Source organism: Natator depressus, chromosome 5 (assembly GCF_965152275.1).
Source record: "Natator depressus isolate rNatDep1 chromosome 5, rNatDep2.hap1, whole genome shotgun sequence".
Lineage (NCBI taxonomy): Eukaryota > Metazoa > Chordata > Testudines > Cheloniidae > Natator > Natator depressus.
The window spans coordinates 1,654,033-1,678,795 of NC_134238.1; the positions used below are offsets into that span (position 1 = coordinate 1,654,033).

General features: G+C 62.9%; 2 protein-coding genes across 8 annotated transcripts in view; one reads left to right on the forward strand and one right to left on the reverse strand.

Moving 5' to 3' along the window:
* Positions 1-9,054: 9,054 nt before the first annotated feature.
* CIMIP2B (ciliary microtubule inner protein 2B) lies at positions 9,055-17,090 on the forward strand. The gene is made up of 6 exons (XM_074952213.1): positions 9,055-9,138; positions 10,168-10,394; positions 11,402-11,556; positions 15,153-15,279; positions 15,712-15,912; positions 16,904-17,090. Exons 1-6 carry the CDS (start codon positions 9,068-9,070, stop codon positions 16,990-16,992), a joined length of 870 nt encoding a protein of 289 aa, XP_074808314.1. The 5' UTR covers positions 9,055-9,067; the 3' UTR covers positions 16,993-17,090.
* An 865-nt stretch (positions 17,091-17,955) lies between these two features.
* RUSC2 (RUN and SH3 domain containing 2) overlaps positions 17,956-24,763 on the reverse strand; it is an 86,946-nt gene continuing 80,138 nt past the window's right edge. For all 7 annotated transcript variants that reach the window (XM_074952207.1, XM_074952209.1, XM_074952212.1 and 4 more), the window contains 5 exons: positions 23,505-23,610; positions 22,789-22,835; positions 20,454-21,390; positions 19,868-20,041; positions 17,956-19,050 (listed from right to left, as the gene is read on the reverse strand). In XM_074952207.1, coding sequence (XP_074808308.1) covers positions 18,870-19,050; positions 19,868-20,041; positions 20,454-21,390; positions 22,789-22,835; positions 23,505-23,610 — 1,445 coding nt within the window. In that variant the 3' untranslated portion in view covers positions 17,956-18,869. The remainder of the gene's footprint in view (positions 19,051-19,867; positions 20,042-20,453; positions 21,391-22,788; positions 22,836-23,504; positions 23,611-24,763) is intronic.

Consider the following 24,763-nt stretch of genomic DNA (forward strand, 5'->3'; position numbering starts at 1 on the left):
TGGCAGAATGAATGGCCACGCTGGGGCACTGCCGTTCACTGCAAAATTGGAGAGCTGGAAAAAATGGCCAAGCTTTAAGTGTAATTTAAACACTATTTGTGGTGGTGGCAGCTCATGCTTGTTTCTTCGCAGCAGGGAAAGGTTACAGGTGCTCTATTCTGCAGCGCTGCTCTTGCAGCCTGAAGTTGCCAGATTTCTACTGCATTGATAGCGTAAAGTCACTTAAGTAGCCCCAAACTGGCCCAATCTGTTTCCGTATGTCACGGAGTCCCCGGGCGATGCTCTGGACCTGCTCCATACGAAGCCAGTCAGGACTCTGGGGGAGCCTCCTCTCTGGCAGCAGATTGTCTGCAGGAAAAGAAGCTCACCCGGCTTCCACCTTCCTGGGTCTGACCTCAGAGCATTCAGCATCCTCTGCCCCTCCATGTGCTTCCCACAGCGAGTCCGCTCAGGCGGGGTCCTGGGGAAGCCAGAGGGTCCTGCCCCCCAACTCCGCAGTCAGACGGGACTCTCAGCCAGCCAGTAAAACAGAAGGTTTATTAGACGACAGGAACATGGTCTAAAACAGAGCTTGTAGGTACAGAGAACAGGACCCCTCAGTCAGGTCCATCATGGGGGGTTTTAGGGAGCCCAGTTCTGGGCCTCCCTCCATTTCCCCAGCAAGCTCTAAACTGAAACCCCCTCCAGCCCCTCCTCTGGCCTTTGTCTCTTTCTCCGGCCAGGAGGCCACCTGATCTCTTTGTTCTCCAACCCTTTAGCTCCCACCTTTGCAGGGGGGAAGGGCCCAGGCCATCAGCTGCCAGGAAACAGGGTGTCGGCCATTCTCTGTGTCCAGACCCCTGCACACACCTGCCCACTAGGGCTCTGCAACGATCACACACCCTTATCCCACCACCTAGTTACTTAAGAAAGGCATACGGGAAACTGAGGCACCCACACAGTATTCAGAGAAAACTTTAAGAACAGTCCCACTGTGACTTCATCACACCGTACTTCGCCCACTTGCCACGATGCACGACTGACTAGCAGATAATAAGGACGACAACACTGATTTAGGCCACTACGAATGAAAGAATTTTAAATGTAGTTGGTAACTACTTCTGTGCTCCACTTTCTGCATTTCTCTAAGTGTAGACAATGGGGAAAAGATCAGTTCTGCTGCTTTTAATTCATTTCACTTTCAGTGTCCTGGTGCTCCAATGTCTGGGTTTCAAACACGGCCCAGGAATCTTGGTCTAAGAACTATTTTCAGTCCGATACGTAGCCTTTTAAAAAGGGGTTTGGAACCTTTCTTGTAGTCTAGGGTTTTATAACTTTTTTTTATTTTAAAACTAAGTTATAGGTGCTGGAACTAGGGGGGCGGGGATGCAGCACCCCCTGGCTGAAGTGGTTTCTGTCCTATAGAGGGCCAGTCCAGTGACAGAAGGATCTCTAGATTATTCTTGGCCATGATATTCTTGGAGATCTTTCTAATGCATCATGAAAGAAATTTTCAGACTATGTGTTGTAACCTGGTCGTTCACCACCAACATAAATGAGCTGATGCTAAACTAGAGGGGTTAAGATGAAGATTTATAAGTTTGTCAAGGGAGGAAATAGTATTAGAGAGACAGTATGTGCATTAATTAACAAACGAAGGTCGGGGGGGGGGGGAATGAAATTGGTGATGGCTCAGTAGCTGAGGTACCAAACTTTGGGGAAAAAGATCTCTTAAAAATCACTCTCTAGAATGTAAGTAAATAATGGAGGATGTTAGCAGCATGGATCCATAACGAGCAAGGTTTGGCAGCCAAATCTTACAGAGTGTTCAGATTGGCTTGGGTTTCTGTGCATTGAAGGGGTTCTACAAATCGTTCTGAAAAATACAAAGGATTCAGTTGGAAGGTGGTTTCTAGAGTGTTGCTGGAAGGATTTGAGAGAGTAAACATCACCTCCGTGACATTCATGGATGGTACTTGAGTTTGTGAGTCTCCGCCACCCTCAGAAATATTACAGAGTAAGTAAGTAGGAGCTCAGACGATTCCCCAGCTGGAAGAGGCGGCCGTACCGCACAGCAAACCTACAGCTACACGATGGCTGCTTGAAGGCAGCAGGTGCCTGTGTCTGCACATGCAAAGGACCGGCAGCTCCTCAAAAGGTATTCTAGGGGAAAGGTCATAGAAATGTGCAACCCTGGGGAGATCTGGTAAGATCAAGGCATTCCCAGAGGAATCCGTGTTTCTGTGTCAGAGCCTGTATGGACCTGCCTGGTGACCTGACCCAAAGCCTCCCACAGACAGGTGGGACTAAATCTTGGAATAAATGACCACACTGGGGTACTAGATTTATTTGGCCATAAGCTTTACATCCGAAGAAGTGGGTTATTTACCCACAACTCTTATGCTCACATAAATCTGTTAGTCTTTAAGGTGCCACCGGACTCCCTGTTGTTTTTGTGGATACAGACTGACACAGCAACCCCCTGATACTGGGGTACTGCCAGTCACACACAAAATTAGAGCACTGGAAAAAATGGGAAAGTTTTAAGTGTAATTTGAACCATCTTTGTGGTGTGACAGCACGTTTGTTTCTTCCCAGCAGGGAAAGATCCCCGGTGGTCATGCCTCAATGCTGCTCTTGCAGCCTGAAACTTCCAAAGCGGGGCTGGCTGAGGGGTAATTACCCCCGAATGTGCCAAGGGCAGCAGCCCCCTCCCCTGCCTGAGAAGCCCTGTGCCTACTGGTGCCACAAGGGGCTGGCTCCTGCCTTTGTGACATGTCGCCATGGGAAGGTGAATGGCAGCTCAGGATGAAATCTGCAGCAAGCATCTTCTGACCTAAGCACAGAGCTTTCCCCTCCTCTCCCTCCCCGAGCAGGTTTGTTTCAAAACCCGAGGGAGTTTGTCTGGGAGGACGTCTAGGGCAGGGGTTCTCAAACTGGGCTCGGGAGGTTATTACACAGGGGATCACAAGCTGCCAGCCTCCACCCCAAACCCAGCTTTGCCTCCAGCATTTATAATGGTGTTAAATATATAAAAAAGTGTTTTTTAATTTATAAAGGCTTCCTATGTGAAAGGGGTCACCAGTACAAAAGTTTGAGAACTACCGGCCTAGGGGAAGTTCCCACAGAGTTTTTTGCCTTTTGGGCTTCTGTGAGCAGTAAATACAACATTTGAAGAGGCTCTTAGAAGGAAGACAATATGGATAGTGTGCGATCAGCTGTTGTGACCTAAACAGGATGTGCCGTGTTTGTCTTTCTCCCAGAGGATAGAAGCGACTTCGTCTGTATGAAGTGCAAGGTGGTCTCCATACTGAAAGAGAAGGTTAAAGGACTAGAGACCCAAGCATCAACCCTGCACTGCATCAGAGAAAATGAAGACTTTCTGGATAGAAGTCAGTGTTTAGTACTGCAGGCACAACGTGCTGAAGAATCAGAGAGGGCAGTGCAGAACGGGGAAGAAAATTGGTAGCATGTGACCTCCAGCAGAAGAAAGAGGAGAACCCATGTACTCCCAATGCAGATAGAGGTAAGAAACCATTTTCAGGCTCTCTGCACAGGTACTACGGCAGAGAATGGTTTGGAAGAGTCACCTGAGGGAAGGGATCAGAAGGAGACCCCATTGACCGGAAGGCATGGGATGTTGTGTCCTAGGGATGGGGGTTCCACCACCATCACTCCCAAGAGGAGGAGACAGGGACGGAGTCATCCATCTGCCGTCCAGACTGGGAAACTCAAGAATTGTGCTGCTTGCCTGGAGCTAGAATTCATGATATGATGGAGTGTTTGCTGAAACTGATCATAAGAATGGCCAGACTGGGTCAGACCAAAGGTCCAGCCAGCCCAGTATCCTGTCTACCGACCGTGGCCAATACCAGATGCCCCAGAGGGAGTGAACCTAACACGTAATGATCTAGTGATCTCTCTCCTGCCATCCATCTCCACCTCTGACAAACAGAGGCTGGGGACACCATTCCTTACCCATCCTGGCTAATAGCCATTAATGGACTTAACCTCCATGAATTTATCTAGTTCTCTTCTAAACCCTGTTATAGTCCTAGCCTTCACAACCTCCTCAGGCAAGGAGTTCCACAGGTTGACTGTGCGGTGAGTGAAGAAGAACTTCCTTTTATTTGTTTTAAACCTGCTGCCCACTAATTTCATTTGGCCCCTGGTTCTTATATTATGGGAACAAGTAAATAACTTTTCCTTATTCACTTTCTCCACACCACTCATAATTTTATAGACCTTTCTCATATCCCCCCTTAGTCTCCTCTTTTCCAAGCTGAAAAGTCCTAGCCTCTTTAATCTCTCCTCAGATGGGACCTGTTCCAAACCCCTCATCATTTTAGTTGCCCTTTTCTGAACCTTTTCTAATGCCAGTATATCTTTTTTGAGATGAGGAGACCACACCTGTACGCAGTATTCAAGATGTGGATGTACCATGGATATATATAAGGGCAATAAGATATTCTCCGTCTTATTCTCTATCCCTTTTTTAATGATTCCTACCATCCCGTTTGCTTTTTTGACTGCCATTGCGCACTGCATGGACACCTTCAGAGAACTATCCACGATGACTCCAAGATCTTTCTCCTGATTAGTTGTAGCTAAATTAGCCCCCATCATATTGCATGTATAGTTGGGGTTATTTTTTCCAACGTGCATTACTTTACATTTATCAACATTAAATTTCATTTGCCATTTTGTTGCTCAATCACTTAGTTTTGTGAGATCTTTTTGAAGTTCTTCAGTCTGCTTTGGTCTTAAACTATCTTGAGCAGTTTAGTATCATCTGCAAACTTTGCCACCTCACTGTTTACCCCTTTCTCCAGATCATTTATGAATAAATTGAATAGGATTGATCAAGCCCTCGGACTGCTATCCCTTCCTGTTTCTCCACATGGACACTAATGATACTGCCAAGAATGACCTTGAGCAGGTCACTGCAGACTACATGGCTCTGGGAAGAAGGATAAAGGAGTTTCAGGTGCAAGTTGTGTTCTCATCCATCCTCCCTGTTGAAGGAAAAGGGCCAGGTGGGGACCATCAAATTGTGGAGGTAAATGCAGGGTTGCACAGGTGATCTCAGAGAGAGGGCTTTGGATTCTTTGACCATGGGATGTTGTTCTAGGAAGAAGGATTACTAGGAAGAGATGGGATCCACCTAATGAAGAGAGGGAAGAACATCTTCACAGGCAGGCTGGCTAACCTAGCACGGAGGGCTTTAAACTAGGTTCGCTGGGGGATGGTGACCTAAGCCCAGAGGTAAGTGGGATACTGGGAGAAAGCACAAGGAGGAGGGTGCAGCAGGGGAGGCCTCCTGATTCATACTGAGAAAGCAGGGCGATCAGCTAGTTATCTTAAGTGTCTGTACATGAATGCAAGAAGCCTGGGAAACAAGCAGGAAGAACTGGAAGTCCTGGCACAATCAAAGCACTATGATGTGATTGGAATAACAGAGACTTGGTGGGGTAACTTGCGTGACTGGAGCACCGTCATAGATGGGTATAAACTGTTCAGGAAGGACAGGTGGGGGAGAAAAGGTGGGGGAGTTGCACTGTATGTAAGGGAGCGGTCTGATTGCTCAGAGCTCCGGTATGAAACTGGAGAACGGCCTGTTGCAAGTCTTTGGGTGAATTTTAGAGGCAAGAGCAACAAGGGTGATGTTGTGTTGGGCATCTGCTATAGACCACCAGACTGGGGGGAGGAGGTGGACAAGGCTTTCTTCGGACAACTAACAGAAGTTTCCAGATCACAGGCCCTGGTTCTCATGGGGGACTTCAATCACCCCGATATCTGCTGGGAGAACAATACAGCGGTACACAGACAATCCAGGAAGTTTTTGGAAAATGTTGGGGACAATTTCCTAGTGCAAGTGCTGGGGGAACCAACTAGGGACAGAGCTCTTCTTGACCTGCAGCTCACAAACAGGGAAGAATTGGTAGGGGAAGTATAAGTGGGTGGCAACCTGGGCAGCAGTGACCATGAGAGAGTCCAGCGGAGGGCAACGAAAATGATTAGGGGGCTGGGGTACATGATTTATGAGGAGAGGCTGAGGGAACTGGGGTTATTTAGTCTGCAGAAGAGAAGAGTGAGGGGGGATTTGATAGCAGCCTTCAACTACCTGAAAGGGGGGTTCCAAAGAGGATGGAGCTTGGCTGTTCTCAGTGGCAGCAGATGACAGAACGAGGAGTAATGGTCTCAAGTTCCAGTGGGGGAGGTCTAGGTTGGATATTAGGAAACACTGTTTCACTAGGAGGGTGGTGAAACACTGGAATGCGTTACCTAGGGAGGTGATGGAATCTCCTTCCTTAAAAGTTTTTAAGGTCAGACTTGACAAAGCCCTGGCTGGGCTGATTTAGTTGGTGTTGGTCCTGCTTTGAGCAGGGGGTTGGACTCGATGACCTCCTGAGTTCCCTTCCAGCCCTGATCTTCTATGAAAAAGTGCTGCGGAGGCTCCCAGCCCTGCTATTGGCTCATCCAGCTACACCTCTGCATTCCTATTGGCTGAGCAAAGAATAGGGAGGGGAGGAGGGAGAGGAACAAGCTGTCATGTATTGGACCCTGGGCCTCAATTCCCCACCCCTGAAATGGGGTCATAACAGCCACTCTTCCCGTCTTCCACCCTCAGTGTGACGTGCAGTTGTAGCCGGAGTTCTTTGAGGCAGGGCCTGTCTCTCGCTGTTTGTCTGTGCAGCGCCTGGCCCCCGGGGCTCTGTTCTCAGCCGGGGCAGGGCCTGTCTCTCTCTCGCTCTGTGTCTGTGCAGCGCCTGGCACCTACCCCATGATGCCTACCCCATGCCCAGGCCGGACGAGCTCCTAGACAAGCTGGGAGGAGCTCGGTACCTTACCACCATGGACCTTACAAAGGGCTACTGGCAAGTGCTGCTGCATGCAGATGCCCGGCTGAAATCGGCCTTTATCATCCCTCTGGGGCTCTATGAGTTCCTGGCCCTGCCTTTCGGCCTCAAGGGAGCGCCAGCCACCTTCCAGCGCCTGGTGGACCAGCTCCTGAGGGGGATGGAGAGTTTTGCCGTGGCGTATATTGACGACATCTGTGTCTTTAGCCAGACCTGGGAGGACCACGTGTCCCAGGTTAGACAAGTGCTGGACCGACTCCAGGGGGCTGGGCTGACTGTAAAAGCGGAGAAGTGCAAGGTGAGGATGGCGGAAGTATCTTACGTGGGCCATTGGGTGGGGAGCGGCCGCCTAAAGCCAGAACCGGCCACGGTGGAGGTGATCAGAGACTGGCCCGCTCCCCACACCAAAAAGCAGGTCCAAGCCTTTATTGGGATGGCAGGATACTACCGAAGATTTGTGCCCCACTTTAGCGCCATCGCCACCCCCATCACTGAGCTGTGCAAGAAGGGGAAGCCAGACAAGGTGGTCTGGACCAAGCAGTGCCAGGAGGCTTTCCGGGCACTGAAGGAGGCTCTGGTCCGTGGCCCAGTTCTGGCAAACCCAGACTTTGACAAGCCCCTTGTGGTGTTCACCGACGCCTCAGACACGGGACTGGGGGCGGTGTTAATGCAGGAGGATGAAAAGGGGGAGAGACACCCCATCGTGTACCCGAGCAAGAAGTTGCTACCCCGGGAGCAACACTACGTGGCCATCGAGAAGGGGTGCCTGGCCATGGTGTGGGCCCTCAAGAAACTAGAGCCCTATCTCTTCGGGCGACACTTCACCGTCTACACCGACCACTCTCCCCTGACCTGGCTGCACCAGATGAAAGGAGCCAACGCCAAGCTCCTGAGATGGAGCCTGCCTTGGCTGGGATGATTTGATTGGGGATTGGTCCTGCTTTGAGCAGGGGGTTGGACTAGATGACCTCCTGAGGTCCCTTCCAACCCTGATATTCTATGATTATGACATGGACGTGGTCCACGTGAAGGGAAGTGCCAACCTGATAGCGGATGCGCTGTCCCGGAGAGGGGGCCCCGAACTTCCCCAGGTCACTGGTCACAGTGACCCCGCTCAGTTCAGTCTCGAAGGGGGGAGAGATGTGAGGATCTGATGCAGCAGGGAGGGGGGAGTGTTGACCTGGGAATGTGCCCTGGGGACGGGAGACCTGAGAGCCTGTCACCTGAGCCAGGAGGGGGAGGGGGAGGGGGAGGTAACACCTCTGCCCAGGAATGTGGACGGAGGCTGCAGCAGGGAGCCTGCTGGGGGAGGTTTAGTTTCAGTTTGGTGCTGGGTGGAGGAACGCAGGGAACCCCAGGGCTGGGGTTTAAGCTCCCCGCTCCCCGAGAAGGACTTAACTGAGGGGTCCTGGGGGTACGCACAAGCACTGTTTTGGACTGTGTTCCTGTTGTCCAATAAACCTTCGGTTTGACTGGCTGGCTGAGAGTCACAGTGAGTCCCAGGAAGAGGGGTGCAGGGCCTGGACTCCCCCACACTCCGTGACAACTGCCATGCTGGCACCTTCCAGCCCGGCCAGGAGAGCGCTGGCTTCTCTCCCCACCCACCTCATGCCTTGGGGGGCAGCAAGCTGGGGCTGCAGGTCCTGTTCCGCATGGAGCCACCTGCCTGGCCTTCCCCAGCGGGCGTGTGGGCTGGGAGGGGTGCATGGCACCCCCCCCCCCCAGCCCCCTGCCCTGGGCGCTCGGCTCCAGCCTCCGCTCCGGGCAGCCGGGCCTCGCCCTGCCCGTGTGGCCCGGGCCAGCCCACCGGGGTCGGGCGCTGTCCCCGGCTCGTGTCCCCGGGGCACCGTCTGCTCCGCCCGACGCCGCCCGCAGCACCCGGCCGCCCGCGGGCCATGGCCGCCGCCTTCGCCCCCAAGCTCGGCCGCAGCCTGGCGAGCCCCGACCCGCACCACGGCCCCGGGTAAGGGGAGGATCTGCCCCGCCCGCGCTGCGCCCTGCGGGGCGCGGGGGCTGCAGGGATCCGGGACCCGGCGCACTCCCGGGGGGGGGGCATTGCATGGGGGGGTGTCCCGGGGGGGGGGGGCTGCAGGGAGCCGGGACCCGGCGCACTCCCGGGGGTGGGGGAAGCATTGCATGGGGGGGTGTCCCGGGGGGGGGGCCTGCAGGGACCCGGCGCGCCCTGCGATTGGTGCCTGCCAGGCTCGGCGCTGCGTGCGGGGGTTGCCATGGCAACAGGACGCCGAGCCCAGCTGGCCGGAGCGGGAGCGAGAAGCCTCGAGCAGCAGGAGGGGGAGGGGTGAGCAACGGGGGGGGAGGGAAGGGGCAGGAGCGGGAGGGGCGCGGGGAGCAGAGGAGAGTGGGGGGAGCGGGGGGCAGGGGCAGGAGGGGGAGCAGAGCAGAGTGGGGGAGGGGAGGGGCAGAAGGGGGAGGGGCGGGGGGAGCAGAGTGGGTGGGAAGGGGCAGGAGGGGGAGCAGAGCAGAGTGCGGGAGGGGAGGGGCAGGGGGAGCAGAGTGGGTGGGAAGGGGCAGGAGGGGGAGCAGAGTGGGGGAGGGGAGGGGCAGTGGGAGCAGAGTGGGTGGGAAGGGGCAGGAGGGGGAGCAGAGCAGAGTGGGGGAGGGGAGGGGCAGGGGGAGCAGAGTGGGTGGGAAGGGGCAGGAGGGGGAGCAGAGCAGAGTGCGGGAGGGGAGGGGCAGGGGGAGTAGAGCGGGTGGGAAGGGGCAGGAGGGGGAGTGGAGCAGAGTTGGGGTGCAGGGGGGGTTGCAGCTTTCCCCCCACGGCTCCCGCCTCCCTCCCAGGAAAGGATCGCTGTCCCAGGCAATCTCTCCCCACGCAGCTGGCCCCGTGGCACACAGACCCCCCTGGCACGGAGGCACTGGGCAGGCTGCGCCCGGCCCTACCCACACTGCCAGGGCCGCTGGCGCCTTGAGATGGGGGAGAGCCCAACACCCTGTCTGCCCCCAGGGCCGGGCCCAGCCCCGTGGCAGAAGGCAGGGGAGAGCCCCCCGTGCCCGCTGTGCTCAGCTCCTAGCTCCAGCTCCCCGTTGCTCTGTCTCATGGGCATCCCCGGCCCTGAGCTGTCACGGCTGCCTCCTGCACAGCCGTAGGTGCCCCAAGCCCACCATGGGCCGGGCTGACGGCTGCTGGGAGCCATCTGAGCTTCCAGGCCCCGCTCCTGGAGCTGCATCTCCCCCGCGGGACAGGGCAGCAGCCCCAGGGCGAGTCTGGGGTCGGCTGCCCTGGGGATTTGTTCAGCGGCTCCAGGATGTTGGGGGCGGCGGTTCGCTCTGGGCCCTGCCTCAGCCCTGCGGCCTGTGCCCTTTGCAGCTCCGCCGGGTACTGCCCTCCGAACGAGAGCTGCGGGCAGCTGACCTCACCGCTCCTGACCAGCCCCGAGGTGGCTGGCTCCAGCCAGCTGGTGCTGCAGCCCGCCCCTGGGCCCTGCCATGGTGCCCAGCCCGTGCAGCAGGCAGGGGAGCTGCTGGAGACGAGGCCGGCCTGCTGGGGGGCAGGAGCTCAGCCGCTGGGATGCTGCGTGATCCCAGGCTACACAGGTGGGAGACGGGGCAGCTGCCCCCCATGCTCGCTGGGCTCCATGGCCGGCTGTAGGGGGGTGGGGGCCTGGGAGCCATGCTGGCCACTGCTCCCGCCTCTCCTAGGGACTCCATCCATGCCACGAGCTGCCCCCCCCTTCCCCCCGCCCAGGAGACCACGCTGGGCACCAGGGAGCCTCCCCCAATCGCAACCGGGCCTCCTCTTGGGGACTCAGTGTGGCGCATGACCCAGCGGGCTCTGTCCAAGGGCCTCTGCTCACACCTGGTGCCGCTGCACCCTCCCCGTCCAGGGCCACGGGAGGGATCGTGCGGGATCAGCCCAGGCCGGCCTGCTAGCCTGAGTGGGGTCGGGGCACACCGTTGGCATGGGGGAGCCGCAAGCAGCCCCCTCTCGTGCGTCTCTCCCTGTGCCCCAGGCTGGGCTCAGCCGACAGGAGGCGCCGCTCAGCAGAGGGGCCAGTCCTCTGTACCATGTTGTCTGCAGGATGCCCCCACCTGCCACGCTGCCATGGTGACACCACTAGTGGGGCAAAGCCGCCCCCTGGCCGTGCCCCACAGGCAGCATTAGCCAGGCACCCTAGGCATTTCCCCTGGTTATTGTGAAAAGAAAGTGGGGACCTGCCCTTTCCCCCTGAAGGCCCAGATTGCACTCAGAGAATTGCTTCGTAGCCACCGACACCCCGAAAATCTCCCGTACCCCCTGGGGATCCCCCCCTCCGGAGCGCCCGCTTAGTGGATTCCAGCTCTGTCTTTGTGCCTCTCCCTCGGGTTGTTCTCAGTGCCCAGCATGACACAGCTGGGCTCTGCGAGGCTGGGCCCGGGGAACACCCCTCCAGCTGGCATCACCCCCTTACCCCCTGCCTCGGCCCTCAGGACTCCCCCACCCCTGAGCCCAGCTCTCCCCTGCCCTATTTCCCCTGCCCTCCCGCACACAGCAGGGCTCTGGGCTACTAACCTGCCTCTCATCTCGCCTGCGTCTCCGGGCACTGGGGCCGCCCCGCTCCCAGGATTCATTCCCAGGGCCCAGAACCTCTTCGCCAAGACCTACCCCGAGATCTGCAAGGAGGCCAGGAGGGACTTTGCCAGGCAGCAGCTGAGAGCCGCAGGCCAGGAGCAGGAGCTGCAGAAGGCAGGGCGGCTGCCCCAGGGCATCAAGGGCAAAGTGAGTCACCAGAGCGACTTGGCATCTTGCTGCTGCCCCCCTGGAGCCTGCCCCTGCTGCCTGCCCCAGGGGCCACAGCACGTCACCCGCCACGCCAGGAATTGCCCCCTGCCCCCAGGGCGCCCACGGCCCGTCACCCGCCACGCCGGGAACCGCCCCCTGCCCCAGGGGCGCCCACGGCCCGTCACCCGCCACGCCGGGAACCGCCCCCCCGCCCCCATGGGCGCCCACGGCCCGTCACCCGCCACGCCGGGAACCGCCCCCCGCCCCAGGGGCACCCACGGCCCGTCACCCGCCATGCCGGGAACCGCCCCCCGCCCCAGGGGCGCCCACGGCCCGTCACCCGCCACGCCGGGAACCGCGCCCCCTGCCCCAGGGGCGCCCACGGCCCGTCACCCGCCACGCCGGGAACCGCCCCCCCGCCCCCATGGGCGCCCACGGCCCGTCACCCGCCACGCCGGGAACCGCCCCCCCGCCCCCATGGGCGCCCACGGCCCGTCACCCGCCACGCCGGGAACCGCCCCCCGCCCCAGGGGCGCCCACGGCCCGTCACCCGCCACTCCGGGAACCGCCCCCCCGCCCCCAGGGGCGCCCACGGCCCGTCACCCGCCACGCCGGGAACCGCCCCCCGCCCCAGGGGCGCCCACGGCCCGTCACCCGCCACGCCGGGAACCGCCCCCCGCCCCAGGGGCGCCCACGGCCCGTCACCCGCCACGCCGGGAACCGCCCCCCGCCCCAGGGGCGCCCACGGCCCGTCACCCGCCACGCCGGGAACCGCCCCCCCGCCCCCATGGGCGCCCACGGCCCGTCACCCGCCACGCCGGGAACCGCCCCCCGCCCCAGGGGCACCCACGGCCCGTCACCCGCCATGCCGGGAACCGCCCCCCGCCCCAGGGGCGCCCACGGCCCGTCACCCGCCACGCCGGGAACCGCCCCCTGCCCCAGGGGCGCCCACGGCCCGTCACCCGCCACGCCGGGAACCGCCCCCCCGCCCCCATGGGCGCCCACGGCCCGTCACCCGCCACGCCGGGAACCGCCCCCCTGCCCCCAGGGCGCCCACGGCCCGTCACCCGCCACTCCGGGAACCGCCCCCCGCCCCAGGGGCACCCATGGCCCGTCACCCGCCACGCCGGGAACCGCCCCCTGCCCCAGGGGCACCCACGGACCGTCACCCGCCACGCCGGGAACCGCCCCCCCGCCCCCATGGGCGCCCACGGCCCGTCACCCGCCACGCCGGGAACCGCCCCCCTGCCCCCAGGGCGCCCACGGCCCGTCACCCGCCACGCCGGGAACCGCCCCCTGCCCCAGGGGCGCCCACGGCCCGTCACCCGCCACGCCGGGAACCGCCCCCTGCCCCAGGGGCGCCCACGGCCCGTCACCCGCCACGCCGGGAACCGCCCCCCCGCCCCCATGGGCGCCCACGGCCCGTCACCCGCCACGCCGGGAACCGCCCCCCGCCCCAGGGGCGCCCACGGCCCGTCACCCGCCACGCTGGGAACCGCCCCCTGCCCTCAGGGCGCCCACGGCCCGTCACCCGCCACGCCGGGAACCGCCCCCCGCCCCCAGGGGTGCCCACGGCCCATCACCCGCCACGCCGGGAACCGCCCCCCGCCCCCAGGGCGCCACGGCCCGTCACCCGCCACGCCGGGAACCGCCCCCCGCCCCCAGGGGCACCCACGGCCCATCACCCGCCACGCCAGGAACTGCCCCCTACCCCTGCCCCCAGGGCGCCACACCAGGAACCGCCCCCCGGGCACCCACAGCCCGTCACCCACCACGCCGGGATCTGCCCCCTGCCTCCTGGGTGCCCACGGCCCGTCACCCGCCACACCAGGAACCGCCCCCCCTCCCCCAGGGCGCCCACGGCCCGTCACCCGCCACGCCGGGAACCGGCCCCCGCCCCCAGGGCGCCCACGGCCCGTCACCCGCCACGCCAGGAACTGGCCCCTGCCCCCAGGGTGCCCACGGCCCGTCACCCGCCACGCCAGGAACTGCACCCTGCCCCCAGGGATGCCCACGGCCCGTCACCTGCCACACTGGCAGCATGCTGGGGGGTGTGTGCCCTGCCTGCTCCAGGGTCCCCAGGGTCTGAGAACGCAGGTGTGTGGGGCACTGAGCAAGGAGCAGCCTGGGCAGGGAGCTTGGCCACCATCAATCCTGCGGCCCCAGCCGGGCGCCTCGCGAGGCCACACGGGCTAGTGGAGCTCGGTGCTCTGGGGGCGAATCCCTCTGGCTCACGGGGCAGCTTGGGGGACGTTACTCATCGGCTCTGTCCCCTTCCCCCCAGCAACAGAGACACCCCTTCACCACCGACAGACACGCCGGGCTGCTCTGCTGGGAGTGAGTGTCGGCACGCACAGCCCCGGACAGGCCCACCCCGCTGCACCTACCCCATGGACCCTCTGCACCTACCCCACGCACAGCCCAGGACAGGCCCACTACCCCTGCACCTACCCCATGGACCCTCTGCACCTACCCCATGCACAGCCCCGGACAGGCCCATGCCCCTTCACCCCCTCTGCACCTACCCCATGGACCCTCTGCACCTACCCCACACACACAGCCCCAGACAGGCCCACACCCCTTCACCCCCCCTGCACCTACCCCATGGACGCTCTGCACCTCCCCCATGTACAGCCCCGGACAGGCCCACTACCCTTGCACCTACCCCATGGACCCTCTGCACCTACCCCACACACAGCCCCAGACAGGCCCACTACCCCTGCACCTACCCCACGCACAGCCCCAGACAGGCCCACTACCCCTGCACCTACCCCACGCACAGCCCCAGACAGGCCCATGCCCCTTCACCCCCCCTGCACCTACCCCATGGACCCTCTGCACCTACCCCACACAGCCCCAGACAGGCCCACTACCCCTGCACCTACCCCATGGACCCTCTGCACCTACCCCACACACAGCCCCAGACAGGCCCATGCCCCTTCACCCCCCCTGCACCTACCCCATGGACCCTCTGCACCTACCCCACACAGCCCCAGACAGGCCCACTACCCCTGCACCTACCCCATGGACCCTCTGCACCTACCCCACGCACAGCCCCAGACAGGCCCACTACCCCTGCACCTACCCCACGCACAGCTCCAGACAGGCCCACTACCCCTGCACCTACCCCATGGACCCTCTGCACCTACCCCACGCACAGCCCAGGACAGGCCCATGCCCCTTCACCCTCCCTGCACCTACCCCATGGACCCTCTGCACCTACCCCACACAGCCCCAGACAGGGCAATAGGGTCAGCCCTGACTGCCAGGGGAGAGCGCCCCCTACTGACCCCCCCATGCTGCTCCCTGCAGCACCTGGGGTTTCCTTGGACGTCTGCCTGCCAAGAGCGGCCCTGCTTAGCCTGTGGGCTCTGCTGCGCTCAGCCCGATGGGTTTGGCTTATTTAGCTGCTCCTGTTCTTACACCAGCGTCTGCCCCAGCCTGGGGTGGCACAGGGAGCTCTCTGGCTGCTTCCTCTAACAGCGAGAGCATTGCCACGTGGCGTGTGCCCGGCCCACCCAGCTTGGGCAGCGCTCCCTGACCCGTCCCCCCACGGGGACCCCTGTGTCATGACCCCCATTCTGCACCCCCAGCTCCTCACCGCCAAGTACAGGACTCCGGGCCCGGCAGCAGCCCCGTACGGATCGCCCTTCGCCTTCCAACCGCAGGGCTCCCCCTACTCCATGGAGGACAACAACCCCCACAAGTGCTTCATCTCGGGTGAGCCTGCAGGGCTGGGGCTGGGCATGTGGGCTGGGATTCGGGGAGCAGAAGGGAGGGAGTGTGTTGGGGGGAGCCCTGAGGAGCCCCCCTCTTCATCCTTTAATCCAGAGTCCTGCAAGGACCAACCATCCTACCAGCCAAGGACCTGCCTCTGCGGCGCCAGTCACACCCAGGGTCTGGCAGAGAGCTCTGGGGCCCCCACAGTGCTGGGGGGCGGGAGGGGGTGACATGGTGCCCCGAGTTGGGGTGCTGGTATGGTGGGAATGTACTGCCCCTGCAGGGGCCCTGGCACGACCCACACGGTCTGCCCCCCAGCTGCTTCGTTGGCTGCTGGGTCTGGAAGAGCCAGTCCGCTGTGGGGAGGCGGTGGTGGGGCTGGGCTCGTTTCCAGGCATCAGGGCTCAGGTTATCCTCCTGTGACCTGGGCAGGCTTCACCGGCTTTGTGCCCCGCGCCCGCTTCCTGATCGGGGCAGGCTACCCGCTGACCACCCACCGTGCCCTGGTGGAGTTTGGCCAGATCAGAGGGAGCAGGCCTGAGGCCGGGAAAGGCAGCACGGTCCTTCCTCCGCTGCTGAAGTCGTACCCCACAGACATGGGGCTGCTGCCCCACTACGCAGGCTACGTCCCAGGTGAGCGGTGCGGCCCCGGGGAAGGACCCAGGGCAGCCAGCTAGGAAGGGACAAAGTAGCCAGCACGACGGGCACTCCCTGCAGAAAAGTGGGCACCCACCCATGGCTGGCTCCTGCAGTGCCAATGGAAGGAAAGACCAGGAAGGACTCACAGCAGACCCCCACAAACCCCCTTAATTTGGACCCCCAAACTCTCCACGGCTCCATCCTGGCCCACAGCCCCATCCCATCTCACTGTACTGCCAGACAAGCCCAGTATCGGCACCTGCAGCCCAGTGTGCGGGAAAGACCATCGCTGGTGGAGGGTCGCCTCAGATCAACCCCCCGCGTGCCCCACTCAGCACCGGCTCACGGGGTCCATGGGGTAGGTGATTAATGCAGCCTTGGTCATAGCCTTCAGCTACGATGCAGCGAGCCCTAGACACCACCAGGTGGGGATAGTGGGCTGGGATACTGGTCAGAGTTAAGGGGCTTTGGGGACCTGATTGAATTTCCAGACGTTGACATTTGCCGGTTAACGCTGCCCATGGCTCTGCCTCTGCAGGGCTGACCGTTTGCCTTGCCAGAGCCATGGTGGGCTCCTAACACAGCATCCCTGGCACGCGGAGAGAGCTGCCATCAGCCTGACCTGGAGCTTACCGTGCTTCGCCTGGAACGAGCGAGCAGTTAAACCCAGGGGGCAGCCTCCCAGCTGGCAGGTCCTGCACCCCTCCCGCAGGGCTTCTCCGGTGCTGCTGAGTCCAAGAGAGTTGCAGGCAGTGGCTCATACAGCCCATGGGGGGCAATGCCAGGCTGGGGCAGGGGCTTTATGCAGACTAAAGGCCCCAAGTGACAGGGTGCCCAGTCCTGCCCATGGGCGGTGGCTCCCCCGCCGGGTAGGTGTTTTGTGCTGTCCAGCCCACGTTGGGCCTTCCGTAGCTGCAGCCCCAGGGACCGGGCCGCATCTGCCCCAGGTGGGCTCCTCTCACTGGCTCCTTCTCATTGTCCGCAGGCTACAAGTTCCAGTTTGGCCACACCTATGGCCAGCTTACCCACAACGCCCTGGGGCTGAGCACCCTGGAGAAGCAGATGGCCGACTAGCAGCGGGGCTGGGCCAGTTCCTTCCCGGAGCTGTTTGGAGCCTGCCCCACCGTGTACAGGAGCAATAAAGAGAAGGAGCCACAAACTCTATTGCCCTTCCATGTTGCCCGGCTGCGCTGCAAACCGTCGGCGGGGACATGCCCGGGGGTGGGGGGGTGTTTAAATCAGTGCTCCTGCCCCGCAGCCCTGGCTGAATCTTTCCCACCCAACACGGGCAGCCTCCCCGCCAGGGAGTGCCACCAGCCCCGGCGTGTGATGCTGCACTGCACATGGGCTGGTGCCAAGGCGGGGGCACTGCCAGCACGGCGCGAGGGCTAGCATTGCCCCGAGCCGAGGGCAGCTCTGCCCCTCCGGGCTGCAGGGCCAAGCCCGACTGGGCCCAAAGCCAGCCCACTGGGCCCGAGGCCCGGAGCAGTGCTCTGGGGCAGGGGGCGACATCAGGGGGCGGGTGCTGGGGAGAGCTGGGTCAGCACCTTTTTTATTAATATGCCTCATAAATAAAGAAATAAATAAAGTCGGCCCCGCCCCTCCGGGAATGGCCACGGCACACAGGGCGCAGCGGCCACGAGCGATGTACAAGCAGGTGGGAACCTGGCGAGACGTGGGCCCCTGGCCCCGGGGGAGCCAGCCCGGGCATCACGCTGCCCAGACACCAGCACCATCCTGGCAACAAATACTGGCACAGCCTCGAACTAATACTGCCTGCTGCCTGGCACTGCCCACGTGCCCGCCCTGGGAATGGGGTGAGCATGGCAAGACAAGGGTTAACTGACAGTGGCGCCTCCTGCTGGGGGCCCAGGCCCTGCTCTCCCTCCCCCAAGGCACGGCTGGGAACTCAGCCGCAGGCAGGGCCCTGCCTGAATCATACAGCCTGCCCCTTGCGGAGATGAGAGCCCGTAGCCAGGCCCTGGCCATGCTGGGAGTGCCCCCCAACCGCCCCTGCTGGGGCACTGCCCCTCCCCCCCCCACCTGCTGGGAATGGCCTTGTGCCACTGCCCCTCCCCAGGCAGTGCCCCATGGCTGGAGCAGCAAATGGGGGGACGCATGCACCCCGCAGCGCTGTGTCTGCACGGGGCTGGAACTAACCCCCTGGGGGCGCATCCCCCTCTAACACTGACTGGCTTTGGCCTAGACGCAGGCGGCCCCGTGGCGTGGCAGTGCCAGGCCGCTGGCCGGGACCTGGGGCTGGCGCCGCCCTGGCGACGGGCTGGGTACAATGCATGCTGTGGGACCCGCACAGTGCGCGCCCGGGGCTGCCCTGGAGCCAGGCTCCGCAGCCGAGCTGCCGTGTGTCCCCCCTGGGCCCCGCCACCCCATACAGCCCCCCTGTATGGCCCTGAGAATGTCACATGGGCCGCAGCCCTGCGCTGATCGGGCCCGGGCCGAGAGCCCCTGCTCCCGAGCAAAAGGGGCCTGAGCTCGGCAATGCCGCCTGACGCCACAAGGGGGCGGCCTGCAGCGCAGAGGCCCTGCCCGCATGCGGTGGGCCAGCTGGCGCTGACGGAGCCGGAGCAGTGCATGCTGGGGGCTGTAGTCTCCTGCGGCCAGCCCCTGCCCAGTCCGGGAGCCAGGAGCCCGCGCGTCCCCAGCCCATCAGGGTCCTTGGCTGGGCAGCCCCTGCTGCAGAGCGACGCCGCCTGGAGTCCTGCTACATAGGGGGCCAGGGCATGCGGGGCCGGAGACGGAGCGGGGTGACGGGCGAGTCCCTGGGGGGCGGCATGCACGGTGGCGCCGGGCGCGGGGTCCGCCGGGGCAGGTGCCTGGGGCGGGCGAGGCGACCCCGGGGTTACGGGATGTCCGGCAGGGCGGGCACGGTACGGACTAGCGAGAAGCGGCGTCTGTCCCCCCGTGGTCCTGGGCGCGGCGTCCCGGCCCCGTCAGTAGTCCTCGGCCGCCGGGTGGGTGACGTACATGATGGGCACCAGCCCGCTCTGCGAGCCCAGCCCACACTGCAGCCAGTCGCTGTCCACCTTGGCCAGCACGCGCAGGACGGCCCCTTTGGTGAAGCTCAGCTGGCCCGCCTCGGTGGCAATGTGATGGCAAAGCGCTTTCACCTCGCTGCGGGGAGAGCGGAGGGGAGGCCTGTCACGCATGGCAGGGCTGGTGCTGCTCGCAGGACAGGCGCCCTCTGCTCTGCCCCTTGGGGAGCGGGCGCCGTGCCGGCTGGGGGGGGCAAACGAGACACCCCCCCAGGCCGGGGCACCTGCACCCAGAACCCTCCTCCCCTGCCAGCCCCCCATCACAGTCCTCCCCATCACCCCCACTGCAATGATTCCCAGCCTGGCTGCCCCGGAGCAGTGCTGGGGCGGGGTTTGGGGTGTGGGGCCGGGTGTGTGTCTCTCAGCCGGGGGGCAGGGGGCACTGGGGTGGGGTTCGGGGGCTGGGGCTGGGTGTGTCTCTCAGCTGCAGGGCAGGGGGCTGACCGGGTGCTGGGGTGGGGTTTGGGGCTGGCTGTGTTTTCCTCAGCTGTGGGGCAGGGGCTGCGGTTTGGGGGGCGGGGCAGGGTGTGTCTCTCAGCCGTGGGGCAGGGGGTGCTGAGGTGGGGTTTGGGGGTGTCTCTCACCGAGTGGAGAGCATACCAAGTGCAGCCCAGCCCCCCAAGGGAGTTTGGGGTGCAGCGAGGCCTGCGGCTCATCTCATGGGGCATGGACAGCTGCCAGCTCCATGGTCGTGCAGCGGGGAGAGGGTCCTGCCCAGTGGGCACTGGACTAAGCTCCCCTATTCCCTGGAGCTGGGGGTGAGGAAGGGGCGCCCCCCCCCAGAGGAAGGTGGTGCTAGGCCCTGTTGCATGGAAGGGGCCCAACCAATCCCTTGTCAGCTTGAGCTCCGCACCCGCCCCGGGGTTCTGCCCCCGTCACAGGCCAGCGCCACTCACCAGGGGATTTGCGGGGGCAGCCCCCCAGCTAGCTGCTGTCCAGGGCGCTCGTTGGGCAGCTCCGCCTGCGGTCGCTCGGGCTCAGGGGCCGCCTCTCTCCACATTCCTGCCCCCACCGTCTGGGCCATGAGCTGGAACACGGACCTGTCCAGGGTCAGCCAGCCAGAGGGTAACCTGAAAGGAAGGGCGCGGAGTCAGGCGGGGACATGTCCCGGGGCCCCGGGGCTAGGAGAAGCTGGACCTGGCGGGCGGCTCGGCCCTGCCGGGGAGGGGACAGGTTCTATTCCTAGCCTGAAAGACCCCAACGGGCCCTGCTCCCACAGAGGGATCACGTCTCCCCCAAAATGCAGCCACCTCTGGGGAAGGCAGATGCCCGGGGCGCGTCCCAGCTCAGACAGCCCCCTCGCCTGAGCCATTCTGCCCCAGACCGCGCTAGCTCAGCTCCTCCTGCTACCTCGGGGGGTGACGGGCTGGGGTGAACCGTCTCCTGTGGGGCGGCCCCTGGCCTGTGCCCGAGGCTCTGGGCGGTGAGTGGGCCCAGCACTGCCCCCTGCCCGTTCGCTGCAGCCGGGGCTCACGTCCCTACCTGTTGGGCTGCCTGGCCTCCTTCTGCACTTTCCTAGCCCCGAACAGGTGTCCCCACTTGGTGGGCTGGCTGCCGTCGGGGGGCCCAGGGCTGCTCTCCGCCATGGGGGGCGCGACCACCCCCTGTCTGTGGGGAGCCCCATTTTCCTTCTCCTTGCTGCGCTTCAGCTCTGCTAGCACCGAGTCCGGGGGGCTCCCCATCCAGGAGGGCCAGCTCCGCTCGCTGGCCTCGCCTGGCTTCTCCCCGGGCTCTGCCGCAGCTTTGGGCTTCTCCTCCACAGCCCCCTCGGCGACAGGGCAGGCCTCCGCCCCCTCCACCACGCCCTCGCGGGGAGGGGGCGCCTTCCCGCCCTCGGCCAGCCTGGGCGCAGCTCCTGGCGCCTTCTGCTTCTTCTTCTCAGGGCGGATGAACTTGGAGCCCTCGGCCGAGCCCTCGATGTAAACCTGGGAGCTCTGCATGAGCTGGTACCACCAGCCGGCCTGCTTGTCCTTTTTCCCCTCCCAGGCGCTCTCCTTCGCCTTCCTCTGCTCCTCCTCCCTGGCGCCGTCTCCGCAGGATGCGCCCACCCCCTTGACCCGTTCCCACGCCGCTCCCTCCTGGCCCTGGCCTGCAGACAGCCGCTCGTCCCCGGCGCTCCCCGGGCCCTGCTCCGGGGCGGTGCTCCAGCCGGCCGGCTCCTCGGTGCTGCCCCGGGAGCGCATCAGCTGCAGGGTGGAGTGCACGGAGAGCAGCAGGTCCTGCTTGACCCGCAGCAGCTCCTTCCGCTGCTGCTGCTCCCTGCCCATCTGCAGCAGGTGGTGCTCGAAGAGCAGGTCCAGGCTGAAGGGCAGCAGGGACAGAGGCTGGAGCAGGAGCAGCAGCTCCTCAAACAGGGCCTGGCACACGCCGTGCGACAGGCACAGGAAGCCCACCGGCTGGTAGTGCACCAGGATGATGTCTGCAGGGCAGAGGGAAAGCGGTGAGAGCCCAGCGCACCCGCCACGACGCCCAGTTACCCCACGTCCCCAGGGATGCCCTTCCCAGGGGGCAGGGCCGGGCGGTGCGGCCGGCATGGCCTGGAGGTGCCACCCGGGGCAGGGGGCCAGGCGCAGGGAGCTGTGCGCAGCCCAGCAGCACTGGGCAAACCTCCTGTGGCTCTGGGGAGCCCCAACAGGCTCCCGTGTCTCACTCGGACGGTCCCAACCCAGCAGCCAAGTACCATTGTACCGGCCGTGCTGTGTCTCCAGCTCTGCCCCACGGAGAGCACAGATCAGCACCCCCGGGAGTCTCTCGCCAGCCCCCGGCGAGCGAGCACCAGCACCAGGAGGGCCCATCACACTGGGCCCGGGCGCGTCTCCGGCGCAGCCCCGAGGCTGGCATGAAAATCGCCCGCTGGAAAGAGGCACCGCTGTGACCTGTTAGTTGTGGGCTGGAGGGGCCAGAGGGGGGCGAGAGCCCTCCTCACCCAGCACTTGCATGTGCCCCTCGCCGCTCACGCCAGGCCCCTCCCAGCGAGGGGCTCAGTGCTCTGCAAATAGGAATGAATCCAGCCCCGGGGGGGCCGTCACCCTCCCAGCTCACGAGGGGCACAGAGGCTTGGCACTTGGCCAAGGGGATGCAACCCCATGCCCTCCCCCCACTCCACTGCCTTGGCCGCAGAGCCAGCCCTTCCCCGGGCGCTGGCAGAGCTGGGACACGGCCCCCTTCTCCACTCAGCACCGTCTGACATCCGAGGGACCGCAAGGGCCACGCTCACCACCAAGGGGCCCCAACCGCCCCTCCGTGCTCAGGGTGCCACGGTTCCCCACTGCTGCGTGCCCTCCAGAGGTGAGCCCTGCCTGCCTGCTGGGCGCTGGGAATGCAGGGCCTGCCCCACGGGGCCCCTCCGCCCAGCACGGGGCGGGAGACCCAGGGCTGCAGCACAGCTGAGGTAGGCCCGGCAAGGGGGCACCTGGGATGCTCTGCAAACCAGGGGCCAGCACAAAGGGGCCTCTCGTTTGGGGGATCTCCAATCCCCGGGGCGCTGCTGAAATCCCCCAAGCGAGCGGCAGCCCACGGCCCAGAGGAACATTAACGGGCGTTGTTTAGAATCTCACAGGCGCTTCCAGCCACCCCCGTCTCCGTTAGAAAGCCTTCTGGGGAGGGGAGAAGTGTGTCCGGCTGCATTTCGAGGTCTGGCCAGTTGGGGGCCGGTGGCAGGAGCATGGGGCTCTGGGCACCTATCCCCCTGGCCCAGGGGAGGCATATGCTGGGCGGTCTGTGCTCTGCCCAGCCCCCTCGCTCTGCCCGGCCCCCTCGCTCTGCCCGGCCCCCTCGCTCTGTCCCTGCGCTCTGCCCAGCCTCCCCAGGCACTTACCTTCATGGTTATACAGGTGATTGAACCAGAACTCCAGAGACCGGACACTGCGGGAAAGGAAACACAAGCAATGAAGGTGAGAACTCGTGACGCCCATTTAGCCCGGTTCCTTCCAGATGTTCTGTAGGAAGAAGCACAGCTGGAGGGGGGCATCTTCACAGCTGAGCCTGGTGGGGAGCAGTTCAGGGGTGCAGAACGCAATGCAGGGCCAGGGGCTAATTCCCCAGCAGCAAGCTCTGCCTGCAGACATGTCTGTGGGGGGGCCCCAGCATTAAAGAGGCCGCTTGGTTTAGGACAGGTGAGCGGCTGCTGTGACAAACACGTCTCTCACAAGCCCAGCAGGTGTTCCTGGCCCAGCCTGCTTTGCTGAGAAGGGGCCAAGCCCCTACATTGCTGAGGGTCTTGTCCCAGGGGTCCTGGGCATTCTGGGTGCAGAGCAGCACCAGAGCCAGGATGTGCCAGGATGGAGAGCCCCGTTTGCCTGTGATCTGCCAGCCCTTGAGGAGCTGCAGGAGCACAGCGGGCAGCTGCATTGAGCTGTCTGGGCCATGGCTTCCCCTCCCATTTCCGGCGCTTGCCTAGTTCCCCTTTGGCGAGTCCCTGGCGCGTGGGGCGGCTGTTCCCCAAGTGCTCCGGGTAGCCAGGACAGCGCACAGTGACAGGCGGGCGGGGGCTCTGTGGCAGCACAGAGGCGCATCGCACTGGGGCCCGCTTACTTGAGAAGGCCGAAGATGAATGCGTTGAACCTCATGCTGTGGCTGGTCAGCTCGGTGAACTGGCTGATCCTGCTGTGGAGGCCGTGCAGCACTTTGGTGGAGGGGCCTGTGGGACACGGGGACAAGCTGGGGGTTAGTCCCGGAGCAGGGTCAGGGTCAAACCAGGTGAGCAGGTCCCCTCGCACCCCTGGGGCATGCACAGACCAACAGGCCTCACTCTGTCTGTCTGTCTGTGTGTACCATTTTTGTAGTTGAAGATATAAGTATTGGCTCTAGACTGTCTGTAGTTCAAACTTGTGCTGTGCTTCTGGGGGACACCCCAGACAAGTTGGTGTCAGCTCTGCCTAGCCTGCTGGATGGCCCATTAAGGACCATCAGCTACACACCTGGCCCACTGAGAGAAGGTAGATAAGCCTTGGGACTCAGCAAGGTATGCAGGGACCTGCCTATGGACAGAACTCTGAGGTGTTTCCAGGCCAGGTGATGAACAGCTTGTCTTTGGGACATGGCAGGAGAATATCAAAAGCTGCTGCAGCTCCTCCATCTTGTCTTCAGTCCTGCTTCCTGCCTCTGGAGGGACTTTGCTACACTGAAGCTCTGAACCAAGGACTGATGACCCATCCCAGCTGGGGATGTTCTCCAGAGACTTGATTTGAACCGGAAGTTTATTCCATCCCTGCTACAAGCCTGAACCAAGAACTTGGCCATCACTGTCTGTCATTGATTCCATTTAACCCATTCTAGTTCTCATCTCTATCTTTTTCCTTTTATGAATAAACCTTTAGATTTCAGATTCGAAAGGATCGGCAACAGTGTGATTTGTGGGTAAGATCTGATTTGTATATTGACCTGGGTCTGGGGCTTGGTCCTTTGGGATCAAGGGAACCTTTTTTCTTTTACTGGGGTATTGGTTTTCATAACCATTTGTCCCCATAACGAGTGGCCCTGGTGGGGATACTGGGAAACTGGGGTGTCTAAGGGAATTGCTTGTGTGACTTGTGGTTAGCCAGTGGGGTAAAACCAAAGTCCTCTCTGTCTGGCTGGTTCGGTTTGCCTTGGGGTGCACAGAAACCCCAGCCTGGGGCTGGAACTGCCCTGCTCTAAGCAATTTGTCCTGAATTGATATTCTCAGAAGTGTCCCACCAAAGCCAGCATCGTTACACCAGGCCAGCAGCCTGCCCCAGGGGGTGGCTGCCATCAGCCCAGGCCCCTGCCTGGCGGGGTGCAGAGCTAGGGGGGTTCTTGGCCCAGGAGCGAGT

Bases quoted from the DNA above. Each gene is read 5' to 3' on its own strand.
- CIMIP2B (XM_074952213.1), top strand. From the start codon at position 9,068: ATGGCAACAGGACGCCGAGCCCAGCTGGCCGGAGCGGGAGCGAGAAGC. The intron at 10,395-11,401 runs GTGGGAGACGGG...CCCCGCTCCCAG, and splicing joins CGTGATCCCAGGCTACACAG to GATTCATTCCCAGGGCCCAG. The intron at 15,280-15,711 runs GTGAGCCTGCAG...TGACCTGGGCAG, and splicing joins CCACAAGTGCTTCATCTCGG to GCTTCACCGGCTTTGTGCCC.